The 16,241-nt window shown below is 50.9% G+C and overlaps 1 protein-coding gene and 1 non-coding gene across 2 annotated transcripts in view; one reads left to right on the top strand and one right to left on the bottom strand.

The window, feature by feature from the left end:
* The first annotated feature begins 163 nt into the window (after positions 1-163).
* Positions 164-236, top strand: TRNAR-ACG. Its single transcript has one exon. It is a non-coding gene; the product is annotated as a tRNA-Arg (tRNA).
* Positions 237-6,244: 6,008 nt separating this feature from the next.
* The window catches only part of LIMD1 (LIM domains containing 1), a 67,709-nt gene continuing 57,712 nt past the window's right edge, over positions 6,245-16,241 (bottom strand). The window contains exons 5-8 of the mRNA XM_002912827.4: positions 12,769-12,899; positions 11,878-11,929; positions 11,258-11,326; positions 6,245-9,794 (exon numbers count right to left, since the gene is read on the bottom strand). Of these exons, the coding sequence (XP_002912873.1) occupies positions 9,657-9,794; positions 11,258-11,326; positions 11,878-11,929; positions 12,769-12,899 (390 nt within the window). The 3' untranslated portion in view covers positions 6,245-9,656. The remainder of the gene's footprint in view (positions 9,795-11,257; positions 11,327-11,877; positions 11,930-12,768; positions 12,900-16,241) is intronic.

Genomic DNA, 16,241 nt, shown 5'->3' with positions numbered 1-16,241 from the left:
AGACTCTGCGGATTGGCGGAGAGCGTTTGCTTGAGAACGGTGGAGCGTGGGAGCCGTGGGCGGGAGCCGCGGCGCCGGAGCGGAAACGCGACACTAATGCAGGGAAACCTGTTGAAGCTGCGTAATGGGTGATCTGTATCACTGAGAGAGCCTGACTAGCACGGGGCCAGTGGCGCAATGGATAACGCGTCTGACTACGGATCAGAAGATTCTAGGTTCGACTCCTGGCTGGCTCGGGTTGTACTTTTTGCCCCATCTGGTTTGATGTTACAGGGTCTCCCTGGGAAGAACTCTGGCTAGAGTGTGAAGGTTAAATATCCTGAATTTTACCGCCACTTTGCCCGAAATGTCATCTTTTCAGCTGTGTTTGGCACCCGGAGTTGTGTGAGGTGTAAATTGAGGTGTAAATTGCAGAGCTCCTTCTTGATGATGCAGGAGTCCCTGTAAATGGGGTCCATATAGGAAGACATCCCTGCAAAGGTGGCCGTTTGGAGTGGGGGGGCGCTCTGTGGCCGGAGGTTGGCCACCTGATGACACCGAAGCGCCTTCCAGGCAGAGGTTCTGGCCTTCTTCCCTGGGGCAGAGAGCCCCGTAGGGACGTGAAAAGCGGCGCAGCACATTTCCCGAGACGGCGTGGGCTCCCCCGCAGCAGAGACGGAGCACGGCAGTGCGTACAGACCCCGCAGCCTTGTTCTCGGAGGGCTCCGCGTGCAAAGGCCACCTGGTCCTCAGGTTTCCCCGCGATGCCCTAAAACACGCGTGTTTTTGCGGTGAGATCAACCCCAGGTTTTCTGGTGTATTAGATAATGCCTGGCTCGAAGACCTCAGAAGTCACGAAACCTCTGCGGAGGAAAGCGGACTCGAACCCATGACTGCCAAGACATGCAACATCGATCAATTAATCTTTCCCATATGACATTCTTTTTCCTCCTTTTTATAGAAAATTTGTGAAATGCAGAAAACTATTTGGAATAAAAATAATGTGAGTTCCCATCCCAAGATCATTGCTATTGATAAAATTTTTTCCCTTTCAGAAATTTTTGCTTCCACGCTTTTTAATGTGGATATACCTGCACACGTATCTTTCCAGATTTGGGGTTGTACTAGAAATGTCTTTGTGTTCCCGTTTTGTACTAGAAATGTCTTTGTGTTCCCGTTTTGTACTAGAAATGTCTTTGTGTTCCCGTTTTGTTTCCTTAGCTTTCTGTCTGAGATTTAAGGTCATTAAATACACTTTGAAGCTACCCCATCCAAGAACTAGATCATTTTAAGCATTACCCTCTTGTTGGGAATTTGGGTTGTTGTCAGCTTAACACTTTTTAAAGATAATGCTGTGCTGGATTATTTCTGATGTGTCTTATAAATTTCTAGATGTGGAATGATCAGGTGGACGTCTTTTAAAGCCCATTTCATGGACATTTTTGAGACTTGGAACATATTTCCAAATTGCCCTCCAAAAAGATAAAACCAACACACTTCCGTTAACAGCATCTGTTTTCTTGCTTGCTAACCAACAGAGTATTATAGGTTGCATTATGATTTCTTTGCAGTTCTCGTAATAGAAAAACAGAACTTCTTTTTACCTATATTACTTGATGTATCTATTCTCTTGATGTATGTGTGTATGTATTCAGTTTTTTCTTAGATCTGTTAGGTTTTTTAATATATAAAGAATATTAATTCTTTAGCTATCAAACACAATGCAGTCTTCTTCCAGTTTATCAATTACCTTTTCCTTATAATATTTTTGAAAATGTAATTTTCACTACTATATATTCCAATTTACCCATATTTTACTTTATGGTATCTTCTATGGCATATGTGGTCTATTCAGAATTTTTGTGTGTGTTTGTATTGTTTTTCCCATCGAAGCTGTTTGTAATTCATTTTTTGGTCTTCCCAATGGAAAGATCAATTAAGTCTTAAAGTCTGTCACTCTTCTTGAGCAATTAAGAGCTCTAAACTCTTTGCTTGGACTGATTCCATCAATCCCACAATAATCCCATAAAGCAAGCTCAGTTACCCCCATTTTTACATGTGCAGGAGCTACCTTTGCTTAAGGTTATTGAGCAATTAGGTGGCAGAGCCTGAGTTAGAACTTGAGTCTGGGCTCTTGACCCCTAAGCCATCTGGCCTTGAGCTTACTGTGCACCAGAGGGTGACCACGTGAGTGGACTCAGGGTCATTCCGTATCTGGCATGAATGACGATCATATGTGCACCTCAGCCTTCAATCAGAAGATCTCATCTCTAGGGGCGCCTGGGTGGCTCAGTCGTTGAGCGTCTGCCTTTGGCTCAGGGCGTGATCCCGGTGTTCTGGGATTGAGCCCCGCATCAGGCTCCTCCGCTGGGAGCCTGCTTCTTCCTCTCCCACTCCCCCTGCTTGTGTTCCCTTTCTNAAAAAAAAAAAATCCTTTAAAAAAAAAAAAAAAAAAGAAGATCTCATCTCTAGTCCTGATGATCATTCCACATCTAGATCATTCCACTCACCAGCTGTGGGCTCTTGGACGTTTCCTCTCCTTTAATAAAATGGGGATATAAGTTGCAGCCTTTCTCTTAAGTCTTTAAGAAAAGAATGCTTCTAGCCAAACAGTCACCGCCCTGCAGAGAACTCCTGCCGAGACTCTAAACGTGTCACCGTGTAGAAGTTCTATTCACAGCAGAATAAAGAGACAGAAAGGCTGAACTTTCTTTGCCAGTTGTGTAATACAAGCCAAGGCCTTTATGAACACTCGGTGAGAATGGAAAATGGAAACTAATCCAGGCAGAAACAGACATTCTTCTGGGGCTTTTAAATGCCTAACAAGCCAAAATCCGATCTAAGGAGAACAATGTTCAGGATAAGAAATCAGGCAAGGATACGTAATATGAATGGACACCTTTGGCCAAGTCTTTCCTACAGTGAAATTATGTTACCTATGTAAATACAAATATAAATTTTTACAAAATCTGCGAAGGGTCTTCCCATGGAAGCGATCCTAGCCGCAGACGAGGTTTGTTGACATGATACAAATGATCTCTGCTGCCGGCTTTTACGTCCGTGTTTCTATAACGGAGTATGGCTCCCAAATGTAGCTCTTACATACTTTTGCTCCATTATGCCTGTTGTGGGGTCTGCCTTCCCGCCAAGTCTCCAAATTGGGTGCATTTCCTCACTTCCCCTCTGTCACTAGCCTGCTGTGGGCCAGATCCCATGAGCAACTCAGGGCCACAGCCACCTGTCTTGGGGGCTTGGGTCAGTTGGAGGGACATGTGTATAACCAAGTGGCAGGAGTGCCTTAGGTAACCAGGGCTTCTCCTACAAGTGTTACATCTGCCGCTGTCACATACCTGGAACCTTCTCCTGGACCAGACCACTGGCTTATGTTTTGCCCGCATAGTATGGTCTATTCTGATTTGACACCCAGAATCCGAGGTCCAAATCACTTTATATATGAAGCAGTTCTTTTTTTTTTTTTTTCGTTTTTAACTATTAAGTTTTTTCTTTTTTTATTTTTTAAATTTTATTTTATTATATTGTGTTAATCACCATACAGTACATCCCCAGATTCCGATGTAAAGTTTGATGCTTCATTAGTTGCGTATAACACCCAGTGCACCATGCAATACGTGCCCTCCCTACTACCCATCACCAGGCTATCCCCTTCCCCCACCCCCTCCCCTCTGAAGTCCTCAGTTTGCCTCTCACAGTCCATAGTCTCTCATGTTTCATTCCCCCTTCTGATTACCCCCCTTTTCTTTATCCCTTTCTTCCCCTACCGATCCTCCTAGTTCTTATGTTCCATAGATGAGAGAAATCATATGATAATTGTCTTTCTCTGCTTGACTTATTTCACTTAGCATTATCTCCTCCAGTGCCGTCCATGTTGCAGCAAATGTTGAGAATTCGTTCTTTCTGATAGCTGAGTAATATTCCATTGTATATATGGACCACAGCTTATATATGAAGCAGTTCTGTTTTTAAACCAGAGAAAATGTGAACCCCACTTTCAGTGATGCTTGAAGAAAATGCATCTAATAACCCCAGGATATTCTTTCATTCCACCTAAAAAGTTTGTTGGACCCTGTAATAAGCCGAGCAGTACTCCCCCACTGAGATGTCCCTGGCCTAATCCCCAGAAGCCGTGGATAGTATCCCACAAAATAAAAGAGATTTTGCAGATGTGATTGGTTAAGGGGTCTTGAGACGAGACAGGGATTATCCTAGACCACATAGGCTTGCCCAGTATAATCACAGGGGTCCTTACAAGAAAGAAGCAGGAGGAGAGGGAGAGAGAGAGAGGAGGTGTGACAACAGACTTCAGTGATGGTGCCACAAGCCAAGGAGAGTGGGGGGCCTCTCAAAGCTGAAAAAGGGCAAGGGACAGATTCTCCCCTAGTGCCTCCAGAAAGAACTGGGCTCTGCTGACACCTTGATTAGAGCTCTAGAAGACCCATTTCTCCAGAACCATGGGATGTGTGTGGTTTCAAGCCACTAAATTTGGTTCTTTGTCTAGCAAGCAATAAGAACCAAGGGGCACCTGGGTGGCTCAGTTGGTTAAGCGTCTGCCTTTGGCTCAGATCATGATCCCAGGGTCCTGGGATCAAGCCCTGCATCAGGCTCCCTGCTCTTCAGAGAGCCTGCTTCTCTCTCTCCCTGCCCCCAGCTTGTTCTCTCGCTCTTCTGCTCTCTCAAATAAATAAAAGAAAAAGAAACAGTACAGACTCCAGCAGAGAGCAGTGACAGGCCCCTCCTCCCCCTCACAATGAGTGTCTCAGGCTAAGTGGCTCTAACGAAGGAATCCACTAAAAGTTACTGCCCCGGCAGCCAGAGCGGTGTGACAGCTCCCTCTGGATGGGACTGTCCGGGATGGGCTCTTGGCTTGGTTTACTGGGTACTCAGTGTTCAGAGAGTTACTTCACCCTCCTGTGACTCAGTTGCCTTGTCCATAAACTAAAAGGTTTTAAAGAATGTGGTCCTTAGAATAGTACCTAGTACATGGTGAGCACACAATAAACCAGCCACTGCTGTTACTTCTTTAATCACAGAACTTAAGACCAAACCAGATTTCCCCCCTGCTTCAGCCCCAAATGGCCCAAAGGCCTGAGCTGGCTAGCATCTGTTCCTGACTGTGCCATCTCGTCCCAGGACCAGGTTCAGGGATGTGGCGTGGATCGCCTGAAATTGGCCAAGATGGGAAGATTTACATCACAGAAACCAGCAAACACCGCAAATCAGGGCCTCGTCCCCACCTTCCACCCCAAAGCTGGGGCACCAGCACACCTCGGCCCAGGCCACCCTTTCCCCTATGGTTTCATCCCTTGCAGATCAGGGTCATAGGAAAACTGATCTGTGAAATCAGTGTATGTGCTCTCTCATCACTTAAAAAGGTTTTATTTTCCAGAAAGGCACCACCCCTGCCAGTATCTTCATGCCCCTCTTTCCCGGGTCCCTGGCAGCCACGAGAGCTAACATGAAGCCTGAAGTGGCCCATGGACTGAGCAGTGAAAGGCGAGTCCTTGGACGCCCTCTCCCACCCCAGGGACTCCAAGCACATACTCAGCCCCTCCCTCTGCAAGCCCTCACCTCTGGGATATTTTGATCAGAAACTCATTAGAAAAAAAAACAACATACACAAAAGGAGACGGAACGACCCCCTTTCCCCCCCCCCCCCACCCCGCAGCATGACCTCATGTCTCAATATTAAGGACCCAGGGCAAGGAACTTTTGAATCTTGGAAGATGATTCTCCAAGGGTCGCTCACGTTCCTGCACAACCCGTGAGCCAGACGGCCTTAGTTCCTAGGATGCTGGTGTAGTGAACAGTCTTGGGTGGCAGACACAGTGTGTCTCTCTGGAGCAACAGTCAGGCAGGCTTACCTGTCATCATAAGACTGAGGTTCCCTAAGCTCAGGTGTCCTCTTGTAATGCGGGCACGATGTGACCCTCTTCATGGGGCCCTAGGACGACGACTCAGGGAGTCAGTGTAAATGCTGATAAAATACTAATAAAATGCTCCTAGCGGGTGCTGCATTCACCTGTCCTTCGTCTCTAACCTAGGAGTCTGGTAACTTCCACCATGATCCATGAAACCATGGCATGCTGGTTATTAGCTGGCAAGGAGGGTAAAATCTGGGACCTTTTGTAATTTTGACACCCATGTGTTCCCTGAAGAATCCAGAGCTCTAAGAGAAGACCAACTCCAGTTAGCAAAAAGCACTGTCTGCTTACTTCCACACACATAAAAGAAAACCCAAGCAGCATCATCGTGTTGGGAGAGCACTTTAATCGTCTACAAATCGATGCAGTTTATTGGCAATAATATTCTGAATAATTTTATAGCAACAGTACAATTCTGAATAATTTTGTAGTAACAATATTTGGAAAAATTTTACAGTAACAGTACAATTCTGAATAATTTTTATAGGAAAAGAAGAGATACAGAGGAAAATAATTTCCCTGCACGGTGAAATTTTCACATACTATATGCAAATTTCCCACATCTGTCCAGTTCCAGCTCAGAACGATAGATAATGTATTCTACTCATTGTATTTTATTCCTTTTAAGACTGACTTCAAATAACCTGGAAATGAGAACTGATTCCTGACACGGAGGAGACTACGAAGAACTTGGGTTTCCTGGCAGACAGCGTTGGAACAAGTGCGTCCTGCAACAAGGCTGGTGTGCGGTCAAGACCCACACACGTGGTTGGCAGCCCCACCTCAGTGGACTGGGCCGAAAGAGGTTCTCACTCGAGCACTGACCATGGAGAAGTGGGAAGTCCTGCTGCCATGTATGGGCAATGACCCAGACAGAACGTAATGCCTTCCCATGGTGAGAAGTGAACACGTACTCTTCCCCCAGCAGCCGGTGGGAGAACATCAGAGAGAAGAGCACTCCAAACCAGGTCGTTGGCTCTCCTCAGACCCCCCTGGCAGCTTCTGAATGGCCCTCGCTGGGGCGGGGGAGGGGAAGCGGAGAAAAAAACTATGGCCCAAATGCGGCCGGGGAGAAGGCTGGAGGCTGGCCTTGGGGGGTCTGTCATAAGACCTTATTTCTTGTGTATCTAAAGTCCAAGAGCTATCTAGGGAACTCAGGAAGGGCTCTCTGCTCTACCTTTTAAAATAAACAAATTCCTCCTCTACTGGGTCCTTGTGCCTCCTTTCTAGGTGCCTATAAATACAATCCTGTGACAATTCTGTTTGGCTAACAGCTTACAGAATGTCTACGATACCACGCAGGTGAACATCTCCTCGTGGCTTTAGTGCCAGAACCTGAGAAACAGAGCGGGCGCAAGATTTCTGCAACTTGCTGCTCCGATTTCTCGGGCTTCTGGAAAGTCTCTTATTGTTCTTTCCTCAATAGTAGAAAACACCATATTTGCAGATATCTGAATCACCTCCATCAAGGCCACTTAAAACATATCATTTAAAACATTAATCACAGATTTTTTTTTCAACTAATTAGTCACCCAATTTGCAAACAAATCCCTGCTTCTGACAGTTGCTCTCAGGCAATTTTCTGCACTTTTGCTGGACTTGCAAGTGGAGCAAAGGCGTGTCAGCAAGGACAGAAACGCTCCTAGGTTGGCAAGGCCAAGTTAAGACGTATCAGCTGGCTTCGTGTGCCCCCCAGCCTTGCCAGAGCCGAGCTGGGGAATCTGGGAAGAGAGGGGTTCAGCCCCAGGGTTCACTCCCCCGGCCCCATGCATCCACAGGCGTCTGGAGGCTCGGCCCGGGCCACATGGAATCGATGGAAGCCCACAGCCTGGGCTGAAGCGACATCTGGCTGTCTAACAGAATGAATGTAACAAAAACAGGAGTGTCTTAGGGCAGCTGCTACCAAATGAAGCCCCCTGAAAAGTCTGTGAGTCCCACATGCCTTGGGCTCCGCCGCCGCCCTCCGTGGCCCCTGCTGCCCTGGGGGTGAGGTGAGGAGGCGGAGGGCAGACCCCAGCGTGATACTCCCAGACCGGCTGGCGGCAGTGAGCCGGCCCCTGCCCTCCCGCGGGCCACCCCATGGGCTGAGAGGGCAAATGCCAGCCAGCCTGCTTTTTAATTTTTTTTAACACCATCTTTTCATTGAACTAGCAGGGATACGGAGTGTGGTCTCTCCTGGTCTCAGGAGTGTGTCACACGCAGGGCTTCCTGAGTGCACGGGTGGCCTTGAACCCTTGCCAGTGCGTGGCCCTCCCCCCACCCCACCCCCCGCCCCCCCAGGGGAACCGGCCTGATGAACGGCATCAGGACAGTAACACCCATGTTCGAGCCGACCCACTGCCAGCCGACCTTTAGTTAAGATGACAATGCCCCGAGCCGCGGGCATTTGGCCCGCAAGGCGGCCGAGACTCCGCACACACCACGAGGCATGTGAGGTCAGGGCGAGGGCCGAATGCCTCCTTATCTGCGGTCTGGTGAAGCTCTTATCTGTGAGGTATTCTGTGTGTGTGGGAGACTGAGAGTGGGGGGAGACGATCAGAAACAAGAAGAAAAACCAGACAAGAGCAGGGTACCTTATACGGGTCTCGTCACACGTCACGCCCGTGCCAAGAACTAGGTGAGGGAGGGACGTGCTCGGTGAACACAGTCATCAGTCCTGGGCCACCCCCTCCCGTGCTGCTTAGAGGTCTTGCACACACACCAACTCTCCCCGTGGAGAAAGGGAGCTCTCAGCAGGTGGGCAGGGCGGCCCGCGCCCCGTGGTTAGAGAAGCGAAAACAGGCCCAGAGATGTCCCCACGTGCGATCCTGAGACTTGCCTTTTTGGGAGCGACTCCGGAGTCACAGACTCTCGAGAGCTCCAGAGAGAAACAGTGCAAACAGGTGGGCAAAGGGGGCCAGGTGCCTGCACCAAGCCCTTGTCCCAATGCACACTTTGCTAGAATGGGGCAAATCTCCGTTGGGCTCCCCGCTGCCCTGAAGGGAATGAAGATTTGCAGAAGCACATAAAGCGCGGCCAGCGTACCAGGAGGGAAGCCCGCCTGGCTCACTCATTTCAAAACTTGGCTCTGGTTTAGCAATGAAATTCTTCCTACAATACAGAGCACACGCGACAGCTTCCCTCTTGCCATAATGCAATGAAAACGTGCAGCCCTTCGACGGAAGAACTGAGTCTCTGGGCTGGAAGGAAGTCTTAAATAACGCTGTGTGTGTGTGTGTGTGTGTGTGCGCGCGTGCACGTCTGGGCGCAGTCTCAGATCACGTTGTGTACGTGTATGTGTGTGGTGCAGTAGTGTCTGGGTGTGGGTTTGTCCCCAGGGGACATGAAAGGGCTGAATGTATAGGCAGCGAGGTCTCTCTTCAGAGGATATTGTGACACACGCTCCGTGTAACCCTTTCCCTCTGCAGCCTGAACTGCTCCCAGAGGGGCTGGAGGGTGCCTTCGGTTGCACGGATACGATCCTGTCACATGCCACGCACGGCTGGAGTGTCTTCCTGAGTAATGTGACGAGGGCGCGGCAGTGCAGAAAGGCACTTGGAAAATACACATGCCAGACAGGTAGGGCTCAGCTCCCCGGTTCAAGGAAAGGCACCCCAGGCGTACAGGCAGAAACTTGCCTGCCTAACCCCTCTCCCCCCAGCCCGACTCCCCCCCCACCCCGGGGGCCACGGGAAGTAACAGGCAGATGTCTCGTCTGCTACCCTGGCTTCTCATCTCCCACGGGGGGTGAGGCTCCGGCTAGAAGCGGTGCTGGTGAAGAGCGGCGGACGAGGGGCTTTGCTCCAGTCTCTTGACGTGGCAGGAGTGACAGAACAGGTGGTCCTCCAAGGGGTAGCAGCGGTGACCGTCTTCGTCATTGAGCTCCAGACCGCAGTCCTGGGGGGAGGCCAAAATGTCCAGGGGTAGCAGAACAGAACAGAAAGGGGTGCAAACCTGACCCAAAAGCCGACGTCCCGGGGAGCAGCAGAGGGGGCTGTGGGCACAGCGAATGCCAGCGCAGAACTGGGCAGTCCTGCCGAGTGAAAGTGTGACATGCCCCCGACGCGCACTTGAAATGGGGCTGGTCAGAACAGAAATGGGATGTGGATACATACGGGGTACTCCAAGACTTAGGGCAAAAAATGAATGTAAGGCAGCTCATGAGAAATCCCTCATACTGGGTATACATTGAAATAACACTGGAGGGGCGCCTGGGTGGCTCAGTCGGTTAAGCGTCTGCCTTTGGCTCAGGTCATCATCCCAGGGCCCTGGGATCGAGCCCCACGTCAGGCTCCCTATTCAGCAGGGAGTCTGCTTTTTTCTCTCCCTCTGCCTCCTCCCTTCTGCTCATGTTCTGTCTCTCTCTCTCTCTCAAATAAATAAAATAAAATAAAAATCTTAAAGAAAGAAAGAACACTGTATATACAGGTTGAATAAAATATTATATGAATGAATCCCACCTGTTTCTTTTTACTTTTTTAATGTGGCTACTAGAAAATGAAATGACACCATGACTTGGACCTGTGGCTCAGGTTTCTATGGGACAGCACTGCCCTGATTGCAGAGAGAGGACTGTGGTGAGCAAATGGCCCTGTCCCCTTTCCTCCAATGCCTGGGGTACCACTGGCAAGGACCCCCACCTAGTTCTTCAGTGCTGGCAGTGAGGTCAAGCCTCCCACCCTCACCCCTACCCCTCTCCCATTCACCCTACCCACAGTGTCACAAAATCAATCTACTCTCCTTCCACGGGTGAATCCACTTAATTCTGGCTGAAACCCCACGGGCACTTAAACTGTGGGTACCTTCAAAAGGGCCAGGAAGGGGTGACCCCAGGCCTGTCTGACAGTCATGGGGTGCCCAGAGCTCCTTCAGCCTGGGCACGACCCAAAGTAAGGAGGGGGGCAGAGGGGCCCCCACCCATCTTCACCCCACCCAGCGGCATGCCTGTTTCCAAGGAGGGACAGGTTTCTTCGTGATTTCTAGGGCTCAGCTCAGAAAGGGGTTCCTGGCAGATAGAACGACCTACAAGCTGGAGGGGAGGGTGTCTGTTCTCCAGATCAGACAGCTGTCTGACAATGTGGCATGTGAAACCCCTGGTCCCCACGAGCCTCCCACCCTATAGTCTCAGGGAGGCAGCTGCCATGGTGTCAGGACTTGGCAGTTAACCAACGTGGAGGGAACAGAAACAATCTTACATCCCAAACATGTGCATGTTCTCCGACCTCCCCCACAAGGCAGGCTTCACCCCTTGACCTAGAGCACAGCCCTTGACCACACCTTGGTGACCATCTCAGGCCCCGGTCAACCCCGGGGATGCTCGTGTCTTGTACTCTCAGGCGTCTGGGCGGGGAGGGGCCTACCTCGCAGTGGTAGCACTCTACGTGGTAGTCTCTGTCCATGGACACAACACGGATGGTCTCATCGGAGCCCTGGAAGGAATGAAAGGAAGAACGTGAGGCCAGTTGGGGGACCCATCAGGCTCCGCATGCTGTGGGGGGGTGGTTCTGAGGTAGCAAGTGGATGGCCTCAGAAAAGCTTAAATCTGTCATGACGTCCCACAGTGGTTGGAAAAAGGACACCTGTAACCAATGAGAGAAGAAGTAGGAGCGACGGCAGTCCTTCTGAAATGTCAGCGTCAACACTGAAAAAACCCACCTATGCGCAGAGTGATTTTTTAAAAAATGAATGAAACGCAAGCTTTCTGTTCATCTTCTAATCTGGGAGTCACTATCAAGTCAGGGAGTTTGACCCGATTATAGGGACAAATAGGGCACACGAAGGGCACACGAAGGGCACTGGGCTGGGGAAGCCAGGCGAGAAGAAAGAGGCTTCTCGGTGAGGACACTATTAAAGTCAGAGGTGAGATTTTAGAAGGATTTTTTTCAAAGGCGTAAGGAAAGGACACGGATCTTGTAGATGACCCCAGGGAGATATTCATGTCATGGAAGATGCCAGAAACAGGCCTGAAACAGCATCTTACCTCAGGTGGAAGGATGGGAAGCCCACAGGCTGCACATTTGGGGGCCAGCACCCTGCCGGGAGAAGCAAAGAGGCAGTAAAATGCATACTGTGCTGTTTCTGGGAGGCAGGCCCTGGAGCCCACACCGAGCCTTCCTCACGGCCGGCCTCCTGCCGTCACTCTTCAAGCGAACCCCCCGCCCAGCCCTCAAATCAAGACAGCCTGGCTCAGGGCACCCGGGTGGCTCAGTCGGTGAAGCGTCTGCCTTCAGCTCAGGTCGCGATCCTGGGTCCTGGGATCGAGCCCCGCATTAGGCTCCCTGCTCAGCGGGGAGTCTGCTTCTCCCTCTCCCTCTCCCCACCCCACTCGTGCTCTCTCTCTCTCAAATAAATAAATAAATAAAATATTTATTCAAAAAAAAGAGAAATATAGTCCGGCTCATTCTCTGGGAGGTGTTTTAATAGCACGTCAAGATTATACCCCAGCGGTCACAAGCCCAGCTGGACCGTCTCACGCTACTAGGGGTAGAGACTAACCTGTTTGCTCCCCTCACAGTGCCCAGCACAGGCCCAGGCAGACTGAGGGTGGTGGCGAGCAGCACTGAGTCGTTGCCTTGGGAAGTTAGGTCAAGCTGGAGCCGCTGGGCTCGGCAGAGGCCTCCCAAGGCCTGGCCGGGAATCTGATTATAAGGATCTGGGTTCTGATTTTTCAGGAAACACGATCCTGTTCCCAGTTCCTGTCGACACTGGCGTCCGCTGACCTCCCGAGGCCCCTGCTACCCCCTTAAAACCATGAAGCCTTTGCCGGACTGTGGACTCGGGGTTCGAGGAGAGCCCCCAGGGGTCCCTCCTTCACTGGGTGAGATTAACGTAGCTTGCGCCTGCAGCCCCCGTGCACCCCATCCCCCCTTACTTGTGGTAATCTCGGACGCAGTAGATCTTGTTCTCGGAGTCCACGGTGAAGGGCACCCCGTCCAAACACTCGTTACAGATGACACAGCGGAAGCAGCCGGGGTGGTAGGACTTCCCGAGCGCCTGCAGGATCTGGGGGGCAGAAGGGAAGAGGCCGGAGCTCAGTGGGGATGACGGGGGATGGGCTGGACAACACACCAAGCCGAGGGACCCTACGCGTGACCACACCGCATGGCGCACGCTCACCAGAGTTCCACTTGGACCGCGGTCAGGAGAAGACAGGCCAGGAAAGGCAAATCTAAGTAATTGTATCAATAGGAGGGAGCCAAACAGGATCCTTCTCCTGGATATAACGCTCCAGGGGAAATCTAGAAGGCTCTTTTGCAGTTCTTTGCAGGAAATGATGTGAAGCAGGCGGGGGCCACACCAGGCTCGGTCCCAGATTTAGGAAGCGGCCGGTCCATAGCAGGATTCAAGTTAATTCCACAAGGAAATGTCAGAGCTCAGAAACCCTCTTCGGTTCTGTCTCCAGGTGCCCTCCCCTTAAGCAGTTTCTCTCCACAGCGCGATAATCCAGAAGCTGTGACTCAACCACTGATTATTTCAGATCCAAGCATAAAGAAAGCTTCTCTGTTGCTGTTGTTGTTTTTAAGATTTATTTATTTGAGAGAGAGAGAGAGAGAGAGAGAAAGAGTGCACGCACGCCTCCGCACACCCATGCACAGGGGGAGAGGCAGAGGGAGAGAATCCCCAAGCAGACTCCCTGCTGAACATGGAGCCCGATGCGGGGCTCGATCTCAGGACCCCGAGATCATGACCTGAGAAGAAATCAGGAGTCAGACGCTTAACCACCTGAGCCACCCTGGCAACCCTGCTGTTGTTTTTAAACACTAAGTAGAGAAAGTCCCACAAACCTCCTTCCTCTTAGTGTCATTTGATCTGGTTGTGACGCCGGAGAGGTAACAGGCCTTCCTGGAACCAGGACAGAGCCCGGACACGCAGGGTAGGAGAGAGAAGACATGCAAAAAAAGTCCTTGGTGACATCAGCGAGTGACCAAGTTACCTCCCTGTGGAACTGCCTACCTCCAACCCCCTTGCTAGGGGACATCCAACTGTTTTCCTATTAAGTCAGTGCATCTCAAGGGTGTGGTCCCTGGACCCGAAGCATCAGCATCACCTGGGAGCCTGTTAAAAAATGTACATTCCCAAGGGGCACCTGGGTGGCACAGCGGTTAAGTGTCTGCCTTCAGCTCAGGGCGTGATCCTGGCGTTCTGGGATCGAGCCCCACATCAGGCTCCTCCGCTATGAGCCTGCTTCTTCCTCTCCCACTCCCCCTGCTTGTGTTCCCTCTCTCGCTGGCTGTCTCTATCTCTGTCAAATAAATAAATAAAATCTTAAAAAAAAAAAATGTACATTCCCAGGGCCTGTCCCGGATCTCTAGAATCGGAAGCGCTAGGGTCAAGCCCAGCAGTTGGTGTTTTCAAAAAAATGATTCCAGTACATGCTAGAATCGAAGAACCACTGGTTTGCATTTGTGCCGGTGCATGTGACAGCTGCGGGAAGGGTGCGGGCCTGCCAGTGCCCCAGGCTTGCTTCGCCCCGAGGTCAAGCCACACATCACAGCTGCAGCCACAGAGGCAAGCTGGCGGCTTCGTGTGCTCTCCCAGCTTCCTCTGAAGGCTCAGCTCTGCAGCTACTCGTTCCCTCTGGTGCGTCACTAACCTTTGAGGCCCCTCTAGCCTTCGAGGGCCCTCTCCATCTGCAGGAAGCTGACAAAACAGGACAAACAACCGGCTGGGCTTCCAAAGTCCACCTGGCAACGGGGACCTCGGAATGCATTTTGCTCCCCAGCTAACGCTGTCTTGGCAGAAGAGGGTTCTGTCTTTAAAAGTGGGTGTCACCAGCAGGTAGACATTTGCTACAAGTTTTCAAGTCCTGGAAAAAGACCTGCAAGGACCCAGGTTCGACTTTGCATTACCCTCGTGGGGTAGAGATGGTCTCCAAAGCTTCATTGCTTCCCTTCCTGCACGCAAGGCTGGTCCTCGCTTCAAGAAGTGGAGGACAGTCGCCCCCTCACTGCCCCACTGGGTACTGAGAGTGGCCTTGTGATGTTCTGTTATCAACAGAAGGAGGAAGAAATGATGTGGGGAGATTTCGGAGTCAAGGACTTCAGAAAGCCTGGCAGCTTCCCCTCATCTTTGTTGTAGGAAGTCCAAGCGAGGCGACTGAATGAGCCCAGTGGCCACAGACAGAAAGGCCGGGAGGGGAGAGGCCATGTTGGGCACTCGACTGGGACACCCGGTGAATACTGCTGCATAAGTGACCCCAGCCAATGCCACGTGGAGCAGAAGAATCATCCCGCTGAGCCCTGACTGACAGAGTTCCATGAATCATGATAAAGAAGTCACTGCTGTTTTAAACTACTATGTCTTGGGGGTGGTGTATCAGGCAGCAATAGTGACTAAAATACCCTGAGGCCCAAGGATTTAGGATACCTGGAAATAAATAATAGCCTATAATTGCGTCCATACATATGGACACCACCGACCTCATACGTGGTGGGTTTGTCAGAAGGCCTCCAAAATTGAGGACCGATTCCGCCAAAGAAACAGATCCCTGTGAAGTCTGGCCAGCGTCTGCAGAAGGTAGGAGTGAGGGTGTATGGCTCCTACCTGCCTCCCCGGGGGGAATGGGAGAAGGGTCCTGCTCCCAGGGAGGCCTTGGCTACTAATGAGGACTCGGCCGTCTCAGGGCTAAGCTCCGCGGTGGTGTGTCCAAGCCTGGACACCAGCAGGCTCTCCTCTGGGACAGGGCAGGCTCCGGTTCGCTGCTGGTTTATACGTGTTAGCAAGAAACCAGCAGAAATGAGTGTTTATGTCCAGCAACATGCCGAAGAGATTCACAGCAGCTTTGCTCCTGAATAGCCTCAAACTGGAAACCGCCCAAATCCCCATCAGCAGAGTGACAGATACACAAACTGCTCCGTCCATACGGTGGGATTCCACCCAGCAATGAAAATAAATGAACGATGGACCCGGGCAACAACATGGATGAACTTCAGGAACATTTTCTAGGGGTGCCTGGGTGGCTCAGATGGTTAAGCGTCTGACTCTTGATTTTGGCTCAGGTCATGATCTCAGGGTCATGAGATCGAGCCCTGCATTGGGTTCCACACTAGGCATGGAGCCTACTTAAGATTTTCTCTCCCGCTGCCCCTGCCCCCCACCCGGCCAAAAAACAACAAAGGGGCTTCTGGGTGGCTCAGTCGGTGAAGCGTCTGCCTTCGGCTCAGGTCATGGTCTCAGGGTCCTGGGACTGGGTCCCGTATCGGTCTCCCTGCTCGGTGGGGAGCCTGCTTCTCCTTCTCCCTCTGCCACTCCCCCTGCTTGTGCTCTCTCTCTCTCTCTCTGGCAAATAAATATTAAACAACATCAACAAAAAACATTTTCTAAGTGAGAAAAGGCAGACCCAAA

This window comes from Ailuropoda melanoleuca, chromosome 4 (assembly GCF_002007445.2).
Source record: "Ailuropoda melanoleuca isolate Jingjing chromosome 4, ASM200744v2, whole genome shotgun sequence".
In the NCBI taxonomy this organism is placed as follows: Eukaryota; Metazoa; Chordata; class Mammalia; order Carnivora; family Ursidae; genus Ailuropoda; species Ailuropoda melanoleuca.
This window is presented reverse-complemented; position numbering and strand designations above follow the sequence as displayed.